The 16,735-nt window shown below is 41.4% G+C and overlaps 1 protein-coding gene across 1 annotated transcript; it reads right to left on the bottom strand.

Moving 5' to 3' along the window:
* Nucleotides 1-1,000: 1,000 nt before the first annotated feature.
* LOC138994303 (protein SLFN14-like) lies at nucleotides 1,001-15,519 on the bottom strand. Its single transcript, XM_070394119.1, has 5 exons — nucleotides 15,439-15,519; nucleotides 12,226-13,296; nucleotides 10,773-10,901; nucleotides 8,944-9,661; nucleotides 1,001-6,810 (listed from the first exon to the last, which is right to left on the bottom strand). Exons 2-5 carry the CDS (start codon nucleotides 13,283-13,285, stop codon nucleotides 5,976-5,978), a joined length of 2,742 nt encoding a protein of 913 aa, XP_070250220.1. The 5' UTR covers nucleotides 13,286-13,296; nucleotides 15,439-15,519; the 3' UTR covers nucleotides 1,001-5,975.
* Between the last annotated feature and the right edge of the window lie 1,216 nt (nucleotides 15,520-16,735).

The following is a 16,735-nucleotide window of genomic DNA, read 5'->3' as shown; positions in this document are numbered from 1 at the left end:
GACCCCACACCCCACACCTCCAGTGCACACATTTCGTTCACTGGGCCTCTAGAATACTATATCTGCCAGGCACTGAGAATTTAGTTTAATAGCTACTGGTTGTAGACACTTTGGTTTGTGCCAATCACATGAAATAAAGCACTTAATCTTCACAACAATCATCTGAGGTATGTTATTTCCATTTTACAAAAGGAAGATCAGCCCTAGCTGGTTTGGCTCAGTGGATAGAGCGCCGGCTTGTGAACTGAAGGGTCCCAGGTCCAATCCTGGTCAAGGGCACATGCCCGGGTTCCAGGCTTGATCCCCAGTGGGGGGGCTTGCAGGAGGCAGCCAATCAATGATACTCTCATCATTGATGTTTCTCTCTCTTCCTCTCCCTTCCTCTCTGAAATCAATAAAATACATACACACACATAGAGATAGATATAGATTTTTTTTTTTTTTAAGAAAGACCAGTTAATTTGCCCAAATCACATTTGGGTGCTTGAGTCCCTATTTGAACCTTGTCACATCTGACTTGAAACCCACACAAGTACATGGGTACCCCAAGGCTCAGTCGAATGGAAGTTGGTCATTCCTGGGTAGGATTCTAAGTAGTTTTTCCACTCATTTCAACATTCAATACAATATTTCCCACAGAATCTCCAATTAGTCTCAAGCACCTGTCCTAGAGCTGAGAGGGGCCCAGGGATCTGGAAGTTTAACAGTCACTCGAGGCGATTTTTACTGGGCAAAGCTGGAAAACTCTGTTTAGGTTTTTATTGTGCAAGTGAAGGTTTGTTCTACAGTCCTCCCGAGTTGTGCTCCCGGCAGCTGCCATTTTGCAGGGACGGCACAACCACCAAAGCCAGGGAGGAAGAATGCTTCTGTCCTAATTGTGGAGCTCTGTTGCTGAGTTCCCTAAAACAGCTTCATTCCACCACCACCCGCCCCCCCGCACCGCTCCCCCCCCATATTTCATGGAGCTTGGTGATGAGCTTTGGATCCTTTACTGCCCGTCACCGTCTTCCTCTCTGTAGGTATAAACTCAGGTGGGCTGGGCCCAGAAATCAAATGGAATGTGAGAGGCTCCTCTGCACCGAGAGTTGTCCTATCCTAGGCTGCAGTGTGGAAAACGTCTCACATAGAAGAATCGGAATGGCTTCCAGAAAAATTAACCCAAACAGGATGAAAAGTGAAATGTACACAATGATTACAGCTCTGCTAAAATATATCTGTCAATGGACCCACGCTGGAAATGAATAAGCAAAAATGACTATGTGATATGGTGGTAATACTGGGGGTGAGTTTTCTTTTGTCCTCTATTTTCTAAGCTTTCCGTGATGTCATTATCCAGGGTGGGGCAAAAGCAGGTTTACAGTTGTGAGTATGAGAAGCACAGAATTTATTCTTGTATTATTTTTTATTAATTATTGTATTATTTTCCATCAGAACAACTATAAGCCTATATAGACTTAGAAATGAAATGTATATTAAGTTTCCTAGTGTAGAATACGCTTTTCTCGAAATATTTTTGTGATGTAAGTCATTTTACTTATATTGATTTTGTAGAAAAATTTTAGAAACTAACAATAACCATGTTGCTTAATATCACAAATATTATAAATATACTCAATCTTGATTTCAACATCAGATCGCAGGTCATGGAGACTCCTGTCTATAACTTTGATGTACAGGAAAGCAGAAAAGCATAGAGGCTAAAATGGACTTTGGAGTCAGGCAGACATGGGCTCAGAACTTTGTAGTCCTGATGTCAGCATTTTGTTCTCTTAAGGCAACAACTCTGTATGTTGTCAGGTACAGTGATTAGGGTTTTTCTATGCGCGTCCCATCAGAACCAATATAAATAAGGCGAATCTTTTATCTAGGCCACCCCTTTGACCCAATAATATCATCTCTGGGGATTTATAAATATACCAAAGGAAGAAAAGGTTGTGTTGTATGCCTGAGTATGGGCCTGGTTTAATTTTAATAGTGTAAAATTGCTAGTGACCCAAATTAATAGAGGAATGATCATTGAAATTTTGTGTAATCTAGCTGAGATATTGTGCAACTATTTAAAATGATAATTTTTAAGACAATGCTACAACATGAGGAAATGCCTGCATTAGTCAGCTACTGCTGCAAAAGAAACAAACTTGAAATCTCAGTCATACAATAATAAGCACTTATCTATCACTTATACACATTGCAAATCAGTTAGGATTTGGCTATCTAGTTGGGATCAGTCAAACTTGGCTCCATGTCGTGAGTTGAGTTCAAGACTGCTTCACATCTCTCATTCCTCAGTGACTGATGGGCTGCCCAAGGCATAGTCTTCACAGGAGCAGAAGCCCAGGAGAACAGATGTAATACTAAATGCGTAAAGCCTCTGCACTAACATTTCATTGGCCAAACAAAGTGACATGGCCAAGCCCACATCAAGGGGGTGGGAAAATATACTCCAGCTCTAATGTTAGGGAACAATAAAGGGTGTAGGTATAGGGAGAGGGAGAAGTATTGGGAACAATAGTACAGAGTAGAACAAAAAGGTTATATGGAAAAACAGATGCACAGGATATAAAGTTGATTGTACAACTTGATCATAACTATGTAAAAATATTTTTGCATATCAACAAAGAATAGAAATAAGCAAAAATGAAAAAAACTGTGTCTGGGTAACAAGATAATAAGAACTTTTTATTTTGCCTTTCTCCATTTCTCAAATTTAACACAATAGAAGTATACTACTCTTCTTTTTATTTTTTTAACTTTATTTATTTATATTATAACTGGTGTTAGAGAGAGGAAGGGAGAGAAAGAGAAAGGGAGAAACACCTATTTGTTGTTCCATTTATTTATGCATTCATTGATTACATCTTGTATGGGCCCTGACCAAGGATTGAACATGCAACCTTGGTTTATTGTGATGACACTCTAACCAACTGAGCTACCAGGCCAGGGATACCCTTCTTTTTAAAAGTAAGTTTTAGAAGCTTCTTATAGCAGGCAAATTAGTTCATCAAACTAACTGTTTTATCCATTTTATTAAAGGTCTATAGAAAAATTTAGAATTCTAAGAACAAGCAAGATAGTCAGTTATTCTTAGTCCCCACCAATTGCTAATCTCAAACTCAAACCTAATGAACTCCCATCAACATGGATCTTTAACTTTGCCTGTTGCCTAAAAAAACAGCTTAAATTCCATTATCCTCTTATTCTTCATTATTGCAGGGCTGATTATTCTCCACATTGACCTCTTTGAAGTCTCCAAAATTAGGTATTCATTTCATTAAATATAAACATTATCCCTAGTAGATTCTGATCCTCTGAAAGTAGCAAATCCATTCAACAAATAATTATGAGCACCTTCGATGTTTGAGGTACTACACTAGTTGCTTTTGGGGAAATAAAAATGTGTAAATGACCATCCTTACCCTCAAGGATCTCACAATCTAATGGGAAGAGAAGTTTGAGGATTGAAAGAACAGACTAGTAGATGGGCCCCATGTTCTAAACCCTGGTGGCAAACTAGAATTATCTAGACAACTTTTAATAAATACCAATGTCCAAGCCCATGCCCAGGCATTCTGATTTAATTCGTCTGGTGTCTGGCTGGGTCACTGGTATTTCTAAAGCTCCTCAGATCATCATAATGAGCATCCAGGGTTGAGAATCACTGGGTTAGGCCTCTACTTTAAACCTGACTGTGCTGTTTGAGTGCACTAAGAACTGATAAGGACTCTCAAATTAAAACAATTATTTTAAAACAATTATTTTAAAAATAAATTATTTTATCAAAAATTACATAAGGCATGCATATAGTTTAAAAAGTTAAATGGTCATGAGGTTTATGATTAAAATACTGTATAAGCAGTTCCCTGTTCTCTTCACTCCCGCAATCCCCCTCCACTTTTGATCCTTTAAATTATTTTTAGAGAATTCACATTTCTCCCATTATCCAAATGTTAACACACTGGTATCTTTTGCACCATCAAAAACGAATTACTTGCTGAACTTCATTTTATCCCACCTAAAAGTACCCTGAGGCCCCCAAGGAAAGATATAAGGAATAATATCAAGTAATTGGTGCAGCAAGGAGGTAAGAGAAAGGTTCTCTGGACAGGACAATTCACAGTGGCCCACCTGGTAATCTGAGCAGTTCAGAAAGGCAGCTAAGAGCACTTTCCAAGCCCTGCCTGCTCTCCTACCTTGTGGAAAGGGATGGGCTTTATCTGAAATTATGGCCAAAAGAATATTTCCATCCTTTCTCCTGCATCGAGGCCTCACCAGCATTAATAAAGTTGTCCTAACCTTTCTAGAAGTTAAAAATAGTCCAGAAAGAGGAATGATTCCAAAGCAACTTAAAAAACCTTACAGACAGAAAAAGAAAATTGCATTGAAGAGCAATTATTGGCTTAGTTATTTTGGGAGCTGACTAGACAAAGGGACCTCTGATTTTATTTCTAATATATTGCACATACATTGGCAAGAAGACGTGATAGGAAGGTATTACATAGACTCTGCTATGCCAACAACTACTTCTTTGGTATAGTTTAGAATGAGTTGGGAGTTATCGTTTAAACACATTTTTTAAGCCATAGGAAGGCTGTGAAGGAAAAGACCAAGTTTAATTGAACTAGGACTTGAACAAGGACTTGATTGGCAAGTAAGAATTTCAATAGATAGAGGGAGCAGAAAAGGGTTTGAAGGCTGAGAAAATGGCACTGGCACAGCCAGGAGCCAAGAATGTATAGGCACCATAGGTGGCAGAATTGCCATCCAGGCTCCCCATGAGCTCTTAGAGTTGAATTATAAAATTAACACCAAATCATAATGGAAGAGTTTAGGGATGTGCAAAGACCCCTGATAGACAGACTACGTCGCAGGCCAATAGCAGGGTAGAAGCAGTTTCTAGTCTAGATGAAAGTATTAACAGGTAGAAAATGAATGTGAGTAAAGTACTGTTATGTGTTGAGAGGAGTGAGGGGAAGGTTGGTGGTTTACTTTAGAAACTCAGAAAGAAAAAAATCATTTAAGGCAAAGAATATGGAACAACTAGTCACTCTTAGCTTTCTAAATTTGCTTTTTTTTTTTTTGGTAAATCTGACCTTGTGATGGAAATATCCCTATTTTAGATGTGTTTGCAATAGTCTATCATAGCTTTAAGCCATACATTTGATCATATTACCAGCTCCCCTTGCTGTAAAGCTATGCTTATGTAATTTGGCCTCCTATGTTACTACTGCATGTGCTGATTAGCAAGAGCATCTGGCCCACTTATTACTATAATCCTCATTGTAAATTGTCAGTTATGCCTTGGTCTTTTGTGAGCTTGATTAACACAAAGCCATCCCCAAGAAACTGATCCAAACTTGGTGCAAAGAGGAAATCAAGTTCTGACCCTACGAAGCTTGGGACCCACAGCCAGTATGAGGTGCCAACCAAGGTACTACCCTGAGAGACCCAGTCAAAGTAAGTAGCCTGAAGGCCACCCTACCTTCCATCCCCAAAATAGGTCAGCAAGGCTGGGTGCATTAGAAACACTGGAAGATGGAGGCATAATAAAGACTGTTTTAAGCGAGTAAGTCAGGGTATATCATGGAAAGCCTTGAAAAATGGCTTGGTTTCAACATTGCAGGGACTCACTGAAGATACACTAGCAGGGAATGTCATAAAAATCAGTTCTCTGTTTGAGGAGAACATCTCTGGTTGACAGGATGAAGGCTGGATTGGACAAGGTAAAACCAGAGGCAGGGGACCAATTATAAGTCTGTTGTAATTGTACATTGAGGAGGTGAAGTAGACTGGGAAAAGGACAGTGACACTGCAAAATGCAGTGGCAGGATCAGTCCCAAGAGACATTTCTGTGGCTCTCTGCCATACTGGTTGTGCCTTGAGCTCCTCATTTGTAATATGTGAAAAGGAGTACCTGCCACCTGCCTGGGGGAAGGGACTCTGCTCCTTATGGCTTCCTGTACTGTTTGAAATAATTTTCAGAAAGCTGTTCTCTTTTCATAAAGCAGGTAGAGGTGTTTAATGGCTCTTGAGGCAAAGGAGAGCTTATGAGTTTCCTCTGAAGGACTGCATTCTGGGCTAAGCCCAAACACAATATTCCTCTCCAGGCCTGAAAACTGCTGAATGCTGTCTAAAATGATGTGACTGCCCAAAACACCAGAGGCCTGGCTGAACACAACTTCTGTTGCTCTGTGGGTCTCAAATAATTCCATTGCTTTTAGCAGTGCAAGCTCATAGCGTCCTCTGTCCTCCCCTCTCCTGCACAGAATTGCTATATCTTTGGGCAGATAGCCACATTGGAACAGGTTGTGACATCTTTCTGCCACGTACTTTGCAATTTGTTCTATTGTCAGGTTGGTCTCTGTTTCACACACCCCAGGAAGAGCCTGGGCACGCATTGCTTCCTCGTAGGCGGCTTCCCTGAACAGTGCCAGTGTGTCCAGAAACATGTTGGAGGGAGGACTTTCTTTGATCTTCTTCATTTCTTGTTTCATGACCATTGCTATTTCCAGAGAACAGTGGATCCCTGTGGTGATTGTTTTCCGAGGAAACTGAGCAGATGGAGGGGGGAGGCCGTTGACATCAGCATGATGGACTTGGAAGGGGTCCAGGAAAAGCCAGAGAACCCCGTGGTGAAGGTTTTTCCTTCCAGCTCCCCTCACCTCTGGATGGGTGATACTCTTAGCCTTCTTGTACCAATCACCATATACACTGCAGAAATTCTCCGTCTCATCCATCACTACGTGTTTAATCTTTAGGAACTCCCCTTGCATGAAGGTTTTCCGCGTCACAGCCTGGCAGGTGGTTTGTTGGCTGTAAGGATGAAAGAGAGAATTGGGTTTCAGGGAACACCATGCACTCATTACTCTCGGGGTTGAAATTAGAGACTAGTTCTCACCCGGAGGACGATTCATTGATCCAGTTGTGTACGGAATACTACAAAACTGCTCTACTTACAAGTTACCTGATAGAGAGAATAGTTCATTGTAAACCCTACTCTTCAGGGTTATCTAGTTAAATATGCATGTGAAACTTTTGAAATAAACCCAGGTAGGAACGTTATTGTTTCTATTGGTAGTCCATTTCTGCTGCTTGACAATCCCTGAAGACAAGCTCTTTACTTTGTCCTTTTTAGAGCTAGAGAATAGTTATCTAGAGGCATATCATACTTTTTTATGTGGAAAAGAGGTATGGGTAAATACAAATTCCTCTAAAGCAAATCCCACCACCCCTTTTAGATGTAGTACAAAACCAGAAGCCTCATTCAATTTTGGTAAGGAAAACATGGAGAGGCTGCTGAGTCCCATGACATGTCAAGTAGGGTAATAAATCTTCAGGGCTATAATCCTGTTTCGCGTGTTCAGTTTCCCTTTACAGTATGTTGTAGCATATCAGAGGAGGAGGAACACCTTAGAGGAGGCAAGAAACAGTTAAGTTGGATTGTTACCTCCTCTAATTTGGATCCAGGTGTATCACTCATGACTATAGATTTCCTGATGTTACATACACAGTCCCTGGGGCTTTACTCCCTGTGCCCTGAATCACAACTATTCATGTTCTTCTCTTCCAGTTTGGACTGTGTAGATATCTTGAAGAAAAGCACTGATTCTTAGTCACTCTCTGTATCCCCCTCACATTAGGATTCAATAGATACTTGTTGAATTGAATTTGCCTTTGACTGGAGCATTTTTAAACTTACCTATATAGCATAATAAAGAACTTAACCCATAGCACAATTTACAAATCTTTCACAATATGGCATCTGCCTCCTTTCCAATTTCATCACCTACTACATAACCATAACCCCCACCCCCACACTGCTCTAGTCAGACTTACCCTTCTGATTCTCTAAGCATCTCCATGCCTTCGCACACACTCTGCCCTTTGCCTAAAAAGCCCTCATTTTATTCACTTTGCCTACTAACTTCTTCTTTTTTTTTTACAGAGATGAAGGGTGAGAGATGGAGAGTTAGAAACATCGATCAGCTGCCTCCTGCACACCCCCTACTGGGGATGTGCCCGCAACCAAGGTATATGCCCTTGACCAGAATCGAACCTGGGACCCTTTAGTCTGCAGGCAGACGCTCTATCCACTGAGCCAAACCAGTTAGGGTGCCTACTGACTTCTTAAGAGTGTACCCTTCTTAGGGATCTCCTTCACTGGGGAGTATTTGCTGACCAACCTTCAGCCCAAGTTAAGATAAGCATATCTTTGCTATCATACTAATTTTACAATATTCACATTGCTTATTTTATTTTTTTGTCCCCCTTTTTGGGCTTTATGGCCAGGTCTTCAAAATCTTTATCCCCACTAACACTCAATGTACACAGTACCTAGCATATACACGGTGCTCAAAAAGATTTGTTGAATAAATAAGTAAACCAGACAAAAATGAAAATGAGTTTGCCCTCATTCACTGAATTATAAAGCAACCAATTTCTTTTACTAAATTAAAAGCTAAAGATTTAAATCAGAAGCAGATTTGTATGCCTTCTAAAATTATTGATTCAGAACAAGTCAAACAAATGAAAATATTTTATAAGCAAAATCAAATGGTATTTAAATTCAAGTTTCTAGTAGGTAGAATGTCTCATCACCTGAAATATACTGTGACTTTACAATATTAAGCAGCAAGCAAAATGTTTCTTTAAAGCAAGATAGGTTCATTTCTACTTTTCTTTAAATTTAAGACCACAGATTGTGGGAAACTGTTCCTAGTTATATAAACTTAAATGTATCCAGACTTGGCTGACTTATGATGAAATACTGAAGACTGGAAATAGCAAAGTACCCATTTATAGCTCAACTACCTGGTCACTTGCAAATGTCTGGGCTCTTGCACTTACTTAGTTAAGGCATTGCAAAATCTTAAGTAATTACTTTGGTGATACTGTTGAAAAGACTGACTCAACACATTTACTGTGTTTAGTCAGTGAAACACTCACGCCACGTAATCCTTTAAGGAGTCATGTTCGCAAACATAGAGGATCTCTTTTGGTTTGCAGTGGAATAGGTCCTTGATTTTCTCCATGATCTTTATGGCGAGGGCTGTCTTCCTGGTTCCTGGGAAGCAGTGGATGAACAATTCTCGCGTCTCTTGAAGGCTCTCTGAAAGCAACTCACACTGCTCCTCTATGAGCAAGTTGAAAAATTCACAGCCCAGCCGGTCACTCAGAAGGGATCGAGAGCACAGCAAGACCACCACGATAAGGGCCTGCAACAAGTCTTCCATTTCCTCCTCATCAGCAAGCTGGTAGGATTGGGGGTAGTGCACAGGGATTCCACAGGGTCTAGACTGTGTGCCCGGCAGGTGCAGTAGTCTCGGAATGACACACACTTTCCCCGTGTAACCACCAACAGTTCCCAGTTTCTGCTTTAAGTGACGAGCAGTGGTTCGGGCATACTCAGGCCCCTCGGGCCCACTCGGGTGCATCAAGATTGTATAGAGTACCAGGGGGCTGTTCACCGCTATTAGGAGAGCGTCACACAAGACATTCTGCTCTTTCCTTAAGCCAATATCACTAGCCCAGCTTCGAGAAAGTATCACAATCCCCTGCGAGATAGGACGTATCTGTGTCTTCATGAATTCCTCCAGTTCTTTATGATCTGAGAATAACGTCTTACAGAGGGATTCTGGTTTAAATTGTATCTCTTCCTGTGTCACTGAGAATTCAAGGGATAGAAGTTACTAAAATGTACAAAAGCATTTGTAAGTATTCCTGCAACATCAAAGGAAGAAATGAGTCTAGCTCTGGAACTATAGGTTTCCCTGTCTGCAAAGAAAGCACCCCCTCTTCACACGCCAAGGCTAAGAAGTTCCTGGTGTTGGCAACTCTCATACAGGGGGTGGCAGTCAAGGAAGGGTCTTCACAGAACAGCCTCCTGGCATTGTCTCCTCAGCCCCAAATGGTCCGCTACTGCTAGGAAGTCCTCCTTCCTGTTGAGGGTGTGTGTGAACCTGATGCTTCTGGGAGAACTAAGAACATTCCTTTAAAACAATGATTCTAATGTGGCAATTTTGACACACACACACACACACCCTGGGGTATTTAGTAATATCTGGACATTTTTAAAAAGCATCGTTTACTGAATTTTTAGAGAGAGAGAAACATTCATAGATAGACTGCCTCCTGCACACACCTCCACCTGGGATCCAGCCCACAACCCAGGGCATGTACCCCCACCGGGAATGGAACCAGCAACCTCTCTCTCAGTACACGGGTCGATGCCCAAGCAAGTGAACCACACTGGCCAGGGCTGGAAACTTTTTGTCACAGCTGGAGGGCTACTACCGGAATTTAGAGGGTAGAGGCCACGAATGGTGCTAACCATCCTACAGTGCACAGGGCAGCCCCCTCAACGAACAATTAGCTGACTCACATGTCAACAGTGCCAAGGCAGAGAAACTCTGCCATAGAACCCCATGGCTCACCTCCTTCTGAATTGGAAAGATGGCGGGGGGTGGGGGGGGGGAGGTGCAATTCTCTTGTGATATAGACATGAGGGATTTAGGATGATTCCCAAATTCTCTCAAAGTTAGGAAACAAAAGCCGTATGTGACTGGAAGCCCCAAAGCACAGAGAAATATTGTGTGAATTTGATGACTGGGAAACAGAGTTAGCCATATATATTATTTTGGGACCATTATGTCCGCTAAATCCTACACTTGACCTTCTCTCTAAGGAGAAAAATTTGGATTAATTGCTATCAATTCCTTCCAACATAATTTTAGACAAGAAAATAGTCCCCTCAGCTGAAATCAAGAAGGAAATACCTGGAAACAAACGTTGTTGTAGAACCTCCTTAAATTCCAGGACTTTCATAGGATATGATGAGCTTCTTAGTGCAGAGGAAGCTGGTGAAATCGGGGGAAGGCTGTAGTCTGTGGCCAAACTGGCGGAAGCTAAACAAATGAATACATGGAGAGTTGCTTCAGACGAAAAAGGAAAAGGAAAAGTCCTCTCACACTTTCTATACCTCAAACCGTTCACATAGGTAAGAAAGGAAGTCTGGGGACTCCTGCAGGGCAAGTCATTTCACCTCCCTCATGTCAGGTTGAGGTGATCCCTAAGATTCCTTCCAACTCTAATAATCTCCTTCCAGGTCATTTCTAATAGGAAAAAGCTTCTAGAGGAAGTGAGGTCAGAAAAAGTTAAGCATACAATATATTTTTTATATTGTTATAGTTGTTTAAGTCCTCATCCAAGGTTTGGATGGAATAGGAAGTGGCAGGATCTCTAGTTTGGTGTGTGTGCGTGTGTGTTTAAACTCAAACAAATTTAGGACAAGAGAAAGAATAATCCAATCAAATCACTCGATCCAAGCTTTTTTTTTAAATCAAATTTGGAACATATTAACCACGAAGGCAAATTGATAAGCTTCGGTCAGGCTGTAAGTCCTCTATGGATTGCTTAGAAATCACCAGGGCTGATTCTGAGCAAAACTGTAAGGGAAGTGAAAACACTAGGAGTCCTCCTCCCTTACCACCATCCCCTGCCCCAGCATCTCCTTTTGCATCAGCTTTTCCCCACTTGATGGTGCCCCAAGCCCAGTGATTGGAGGTATTAGTTCCTAATGTTACTGAAACAGTTCAGAATTTTCAACAAGTTTCCCTTGAAAGAATGAAGAGTCCTTCTTAAACAATTTGCCTTTGAAATATAATCTTTAGAGTGAGATTACTGATGAATGTTATTTTTAAATATATTTTTTATTGACTTCAGGGAGGAAGGAAGAGCGAGGTATAGAAACATTAATGATGAGAGAGAATCATTGATCGGCTGCCTCCTGCATGCCTCCCACTGGGGTTCAAGCCCGAAACCTGGGCATGTGCCCTGACTGGGAATCCAACCAAACCCTTTGGTGCATGGGCTGGCATTCTAACCACTGAGAAACACTAGCCAGGGAAATGGGAGAATATTTTTAAGCAAAATTGCTTCCTATTCTTTAAGTAAAATATCTGGCCAGCCCAGCCAGCGTGGCTCAGTGGTTGAGCCATGAGGTCATGGTTCAATTCCCAGTCAGGGCACATGCTCCGGTTGCAGGCTTGGTCCCTAGTAGGAGGCAGATGATTAATGATTTTCTCTCATCATTGATGTTTCTATTTCTCTCTCCCTTTCCCTTCCTAAAATCAATTAAAAAAAATTTTAAATATCTGACCAACTACCCACAGAAGGCAGAGAAGGGGGTTACTCCCTGCTGACTGAATAATGGCTTCTATTCTGGTTTACCTGGTGGAATATCCAGCATCATAGCCACCCAGTCCTCTGCCATCAGCCTTGCAACCAAACTGCCCCTCATGATCCACGAATCTGGAGCCTCTGTGAATACCACACAGCAGAAGGGCTGCACTTGAACAACACAGACATAACCATACAGGGCATCCTTTTGGTAGACATCCAAGATTTTGGTAGTGAAATTCACCTTTGGCTTCTCATGGCAGAAGTGGAATGTAGGCAGTTTTTCTATGCAGTTTTCTATTTCTTTTTTTAATAAGTCAGGGTTCACTTTTTCTCTCTTACATCCAAACACTTCTTTGCTCTTATCATCTACCCCGATAATTAGGTATCCCCCATGGGTGTTGGCAAATGCAGAAATGTAATGAGGCAACATTTCTTTAATCCTAGGCACAATCTTTTTGGTGGTGAACCTTTTCAACTCCACATGTGTTGACTCAGTAAAGTTGAGTTTCTCTTTATACATGAGTTTGTCCTTTTTAAGAAATTCTGAGGCAGACAGCCTCATATCTTCCTCTTCCTGAATGTGTCTGTCAAGAACTTTCTGAAGATGCAGCTCCTTCACCCTGGGTCTTCCTCTTTGGGCTCTAGACTGCTTCTGTCTGAGAAGTTCTAGGGCACTGCTAGCACTCAGGTTTATAGCGGAAGTCACATCTCTCTGATATAAATTGGAACGCAAGCTACAGATCCTTAGGGGGAGGCTGAAAACATCTGGGCTCCATGACTTGACAAAAATCAAGAGATTGTGCCCCTGTTGCATGTAGTCAAGGTATTTCTGTGAGCCCGAAGGAAGGAGCTTCTGAAAAGAAGTCTCCAGATCCTGTCCCAGCCCGTGGCAGCGGTAGCTGTAGGTTTTATCATCAATCTTCGCTTTGATCACACCCCCTCCAGAATTTAACAGTGCACAGGCGGCTTGGATGATTTTAGAATTCTCATTTCTTTTCAACTGGTTATTGGTCATCTTCTTCCGGTTCTCTTCTCCAAAAGTCACTGTGCCCACATCTACAATGATCTCAGGATAGAGCATTTCCATATTGGTCTGGAGACTTTCCATCTCAGCAGCCCCTGTGTGTTCAAAACAGTAACAGAAAGGGATCCCAATAAATAAGCGGGACAGGATGTTGTTTCTACATTAACAAGAACTCCAGAGATTACAATATTTTCTTTAAAGCTATAAATTACTGGACATACATTTTAACACAGAAATAATAGTTTTGAACATATTTTTATTGGTTTTATAGAGGAAGAGAGAGGGAGATAGAAACATCAATGATGAGAGAGAATTATTGATCAGCTGCTTCCTGCATGGCCCGTACTGGGGATCGAGTCTGCAACCTGGGCATGTGCCCTGATCGGGGATCGAACTGTGACCTCTTGGTTTATAGGTTGACGCTCAACCACTGGGAAACAATGGCCAGGTGGAAATAATATTTGATATCACTGTTTTCTAACAACTTCATCAAGATCGTTAGCCTTCCCAGCACGAAGGGGCATAGTTAAAGGTAAATGGTTAATATTTTGCTATAATGGAAAACTTACAGTGCTAAAATTTTTAGCCATTTTTAAAGTTAAAATCAGGAAGTGCCATCAGTGAGCCCAGGTATTATAAAAGTCATGGGTTAAAAAAAAAAAAAGGCATGGATTGGCACAGGAACCAAAGTAAGTTATTAGAGAATATGCAGACTTAGAAGTTGAAATCAGAAGATGCTCCTTTTAATTCAAAGCAAAAGAAAGGGGGGCGATAGAGAACTGAGGTAGTGTAGTTTAATAATATATGTGATGTAGATATCTTGCTATGTAAACAAGCATAAAACTTGGTATTCTTTACGTGCTATTTTGTACATTTTTAAAGCTTTATCCTATCCCTGACTTTCAATTGAGACCAATGTATAATTCTTTTTATCTTTTTTGTTAAGTCTTCTCTTTTTTAAAAAAAAATATTTTTATTGATTTCAGAGAAGAAGGGAGAGGGAGAGAGAGTTAGAAACATCAATGATGAGAGAGAATTATTGATTGGCTGCCTCCTGCACACCCCACAACATGGGCATGTGCCCTGCACAGGAATCAAACCGTGATCTCTTGTTCATAGCTCCATGCTCAACCACTGAGCAACACAGTCTGGACTCTTTTTAACTTTTCAAACATTCTTTTAAAAGTGCATTTCTTCATATATAGTGTGATACAGGCATTTTCCTGCCCTCCTAATAGTTCTGCCCTGTGCTGTGGGGACCTTTAAGACTTGGAAAAAACACGAGCCTTTGGGACATAGTTGTTAAACTGTGACCAACCTCCTTTTGCTTCTCATATCAGAGAATAGCCATCTAAAGAGAAATCAGGGCCCTGAAGAAAATATTTCAGACATGGCTCCCTTAGTTTTTGTTAACTGCAAAATAAGATGTTTACTAACCCAAACCCAAATTCTTCCTGTAGAAGGAGAGAACCCATTTTTTCTATGTAATCTTTGCAAAGTAGAGGCCATGTGGGTGTTGTTTATGCTCATAAAGAGAGAAAGAAGCAGGCATTCAGCAGGACATATATCCTCTTCTGCCATAGTTTGCTATGGTTGCCTTCTCACTTCTGCCAGGTATACCAGAATCAACATGGTGATTTTTTTTTTCCAAATGTGAGCAGGTAAATGTAAATGCCTGGCTCTACAGAGAAACTTCAGATTAACATTCTATTCATGTCACAGAGTCACAGAAGTGTTGGAAAGGACTTTAAAGATCTTCAGGTCCAACCATTCATCGGATTCTTAAATCCTCTGTATAATATTCCCAACTCCCAACAGATTTCTTTCCAGCAACTGCTTGAACACCTCCAGCGATGAGTAACTTATTACCCACCAAATTAGTCCCTTCTGTTTTCTGTTAGAAAGGGTTTCCCTCGTTTTCAACTGTAACTTGTCTCCCTATAATTTCCACCTGCTGGATTCACAGGACAAATCTAATTGCTTTTGAACTAGCAGACCTGTACTATCATGACTCTCAAGTCTCACTGATGTTACTAATGCTGCTAACAACTGATAAATACAATGCTTTCTGAGATTCAAGCTCCATATGAATAGCCTTTCCGCTTTTCCCAAAATTTCTCACTCATCACCCTTTAGCTATTATTTTACTAAGCCCTTCATACCCTCAGATATAAACTGCACTGAAGATGAGATGGATGAGGTTTTTTAAATGAAAAATAAAAAAAATTTTTTTTTACCTGATACTCTTGCTTCTCCTCTTGTTGTTTCAGTTCCACATCTGGCTTTCCTCTGAATGTTTGCTTTTTGTCACAGTCCTGTGGCTCTTTGATATCAGCCTGGGAGGAGCAGGAACCCTGCCAGACTCTCCCAGTCTTCATAACATTACCCACTGAGGAAGGCTGATAAGGACTCAAGAAAAGCCTATGACAGGGCAGATTAGCAGGCTGCAGTTTTGACTTCTGAGTGAATTAGGTAGTAATGGGAAGATTCAGGGGTTTTCAAGTGAGAGCCAAAGCTAAACTGCCCACCTCTAAGGGACTGGGTGTCATTTCCATCCGTCATATAAGCACTTCCTGTCCTGGTCAATTTCATTTCAAAGCTCTACATTCATTTTTATTTTAAAACTAGAGGTCTGGTGCATGAAATTTGTGTGGGGGCGGGGGGGGGGGGGGTGGTCCCTCAGCCCAGCCTGCACCCTCACAATTCGGACATCCCTCTCGCAATCCAGGACTGCTGACTCCTAACCACTGGCCTGCCTGCCTGCCTGATCTCTCCTAACCACTCTGCTTGCCTACCTGATCACCCTGTACCACTTGCCTGCCTGCCTAATCGCCCCTAACCACTCACCTGCCTGCCTGATCGCCCCTAACTGCTCGCCTCCTGCCCGCCTGATCGCCCCTAAGCACTCGCCTGCCTACCAAATGCTCATCAGCCTCCTGCATGGAATGTCTGTCCTTTGGTGGTCAGTGCATGTCAGTGACTGGTCGACCAGTCGTTCTGGTCATTCTGCTGTTTGGTTGCTGGGCTTTTATTATATAGGATTATTTTTTTAAATATATTTTTTTATTTCAGAGAGGAAGGGAGAGGGAGAGATAGAAACATCAATAATGAAAGAGAATCATTGACTGGTTGCCTCCTGCAAGCCCCCCACTGGGGATCAAGCCTGCAACCTGGGCATCTGCCCTTGACCAGAATTGAACCTGGGACTCTTCATTCTGCAGGCCAACACTCTATCCACTGAGCCAAACCAGCTAGGATGAATGACTTGTTTATAGTTTAAAAAAAAGATGGAGGTGCTGGTTAAACTGGATAGAGCTTCTTGAACTAGGCTGTATAATAGCCACCAATTCTTGTTATCGTTGTTATTATAAACCTGCAAATGTTACTTTATGAGAAACAATGGTCTTTGTAGATGTAATTAAATAAGAATTCTGGGATGGGAGATTATCCTGGATTATCTGGATGGGCCCTAAACCCAATTACAATTGTTCTTGTAAGTGAGGCAGAGAGAGATTTGATACACACAAAAGGGGA

Source organism: Myotis yumanensis, unplaced genomic scaffold (assembly GCF_028538775.1).
Source record: "Myotis yumanensis isolate MYYU_CA2020_CCGP unplaced genomic scaffold, mMyoYum1.0.hap1 SCAF_16, whole genome shotgun sequence".
NCBI lineage: Eukaryota > Metazoa > Chordata > Mammalia > Chiroptera > Vespertilionidae > Myotis > Myotis yumanensis.
This window is presented reverse-complemented; position numbering and strand designations above follow the sequence as displayed.

What these genes read in the sequence shown, in the direction of transcription:
- LOC138994303 (XM_070394119.1), bottom strand. Translation starts at nt 13,285, where the DNA reads ATGGAAAGTCTCCAGACCAATATGGAAATGCTCTATCCTGAGATCATT. An exon ending in GATGCTGGATATTCCACCAG is followed by an intron (nt 10,902 to 12,225) that starts GTAAACCAGAAT and finishes TCATTTGTTTAG; the next exon opens with CTTCCGCCAGTTTGGCCACA. An exon ending in TCCTTAAAGGATTACGTGGC is followed by an intron (nt 6,811 to 8,943) that starts GTGAGTGTTTCA and finishes TCATCCTTACAG; the next exon opens with CCAACAAACCACCTGCCAGG.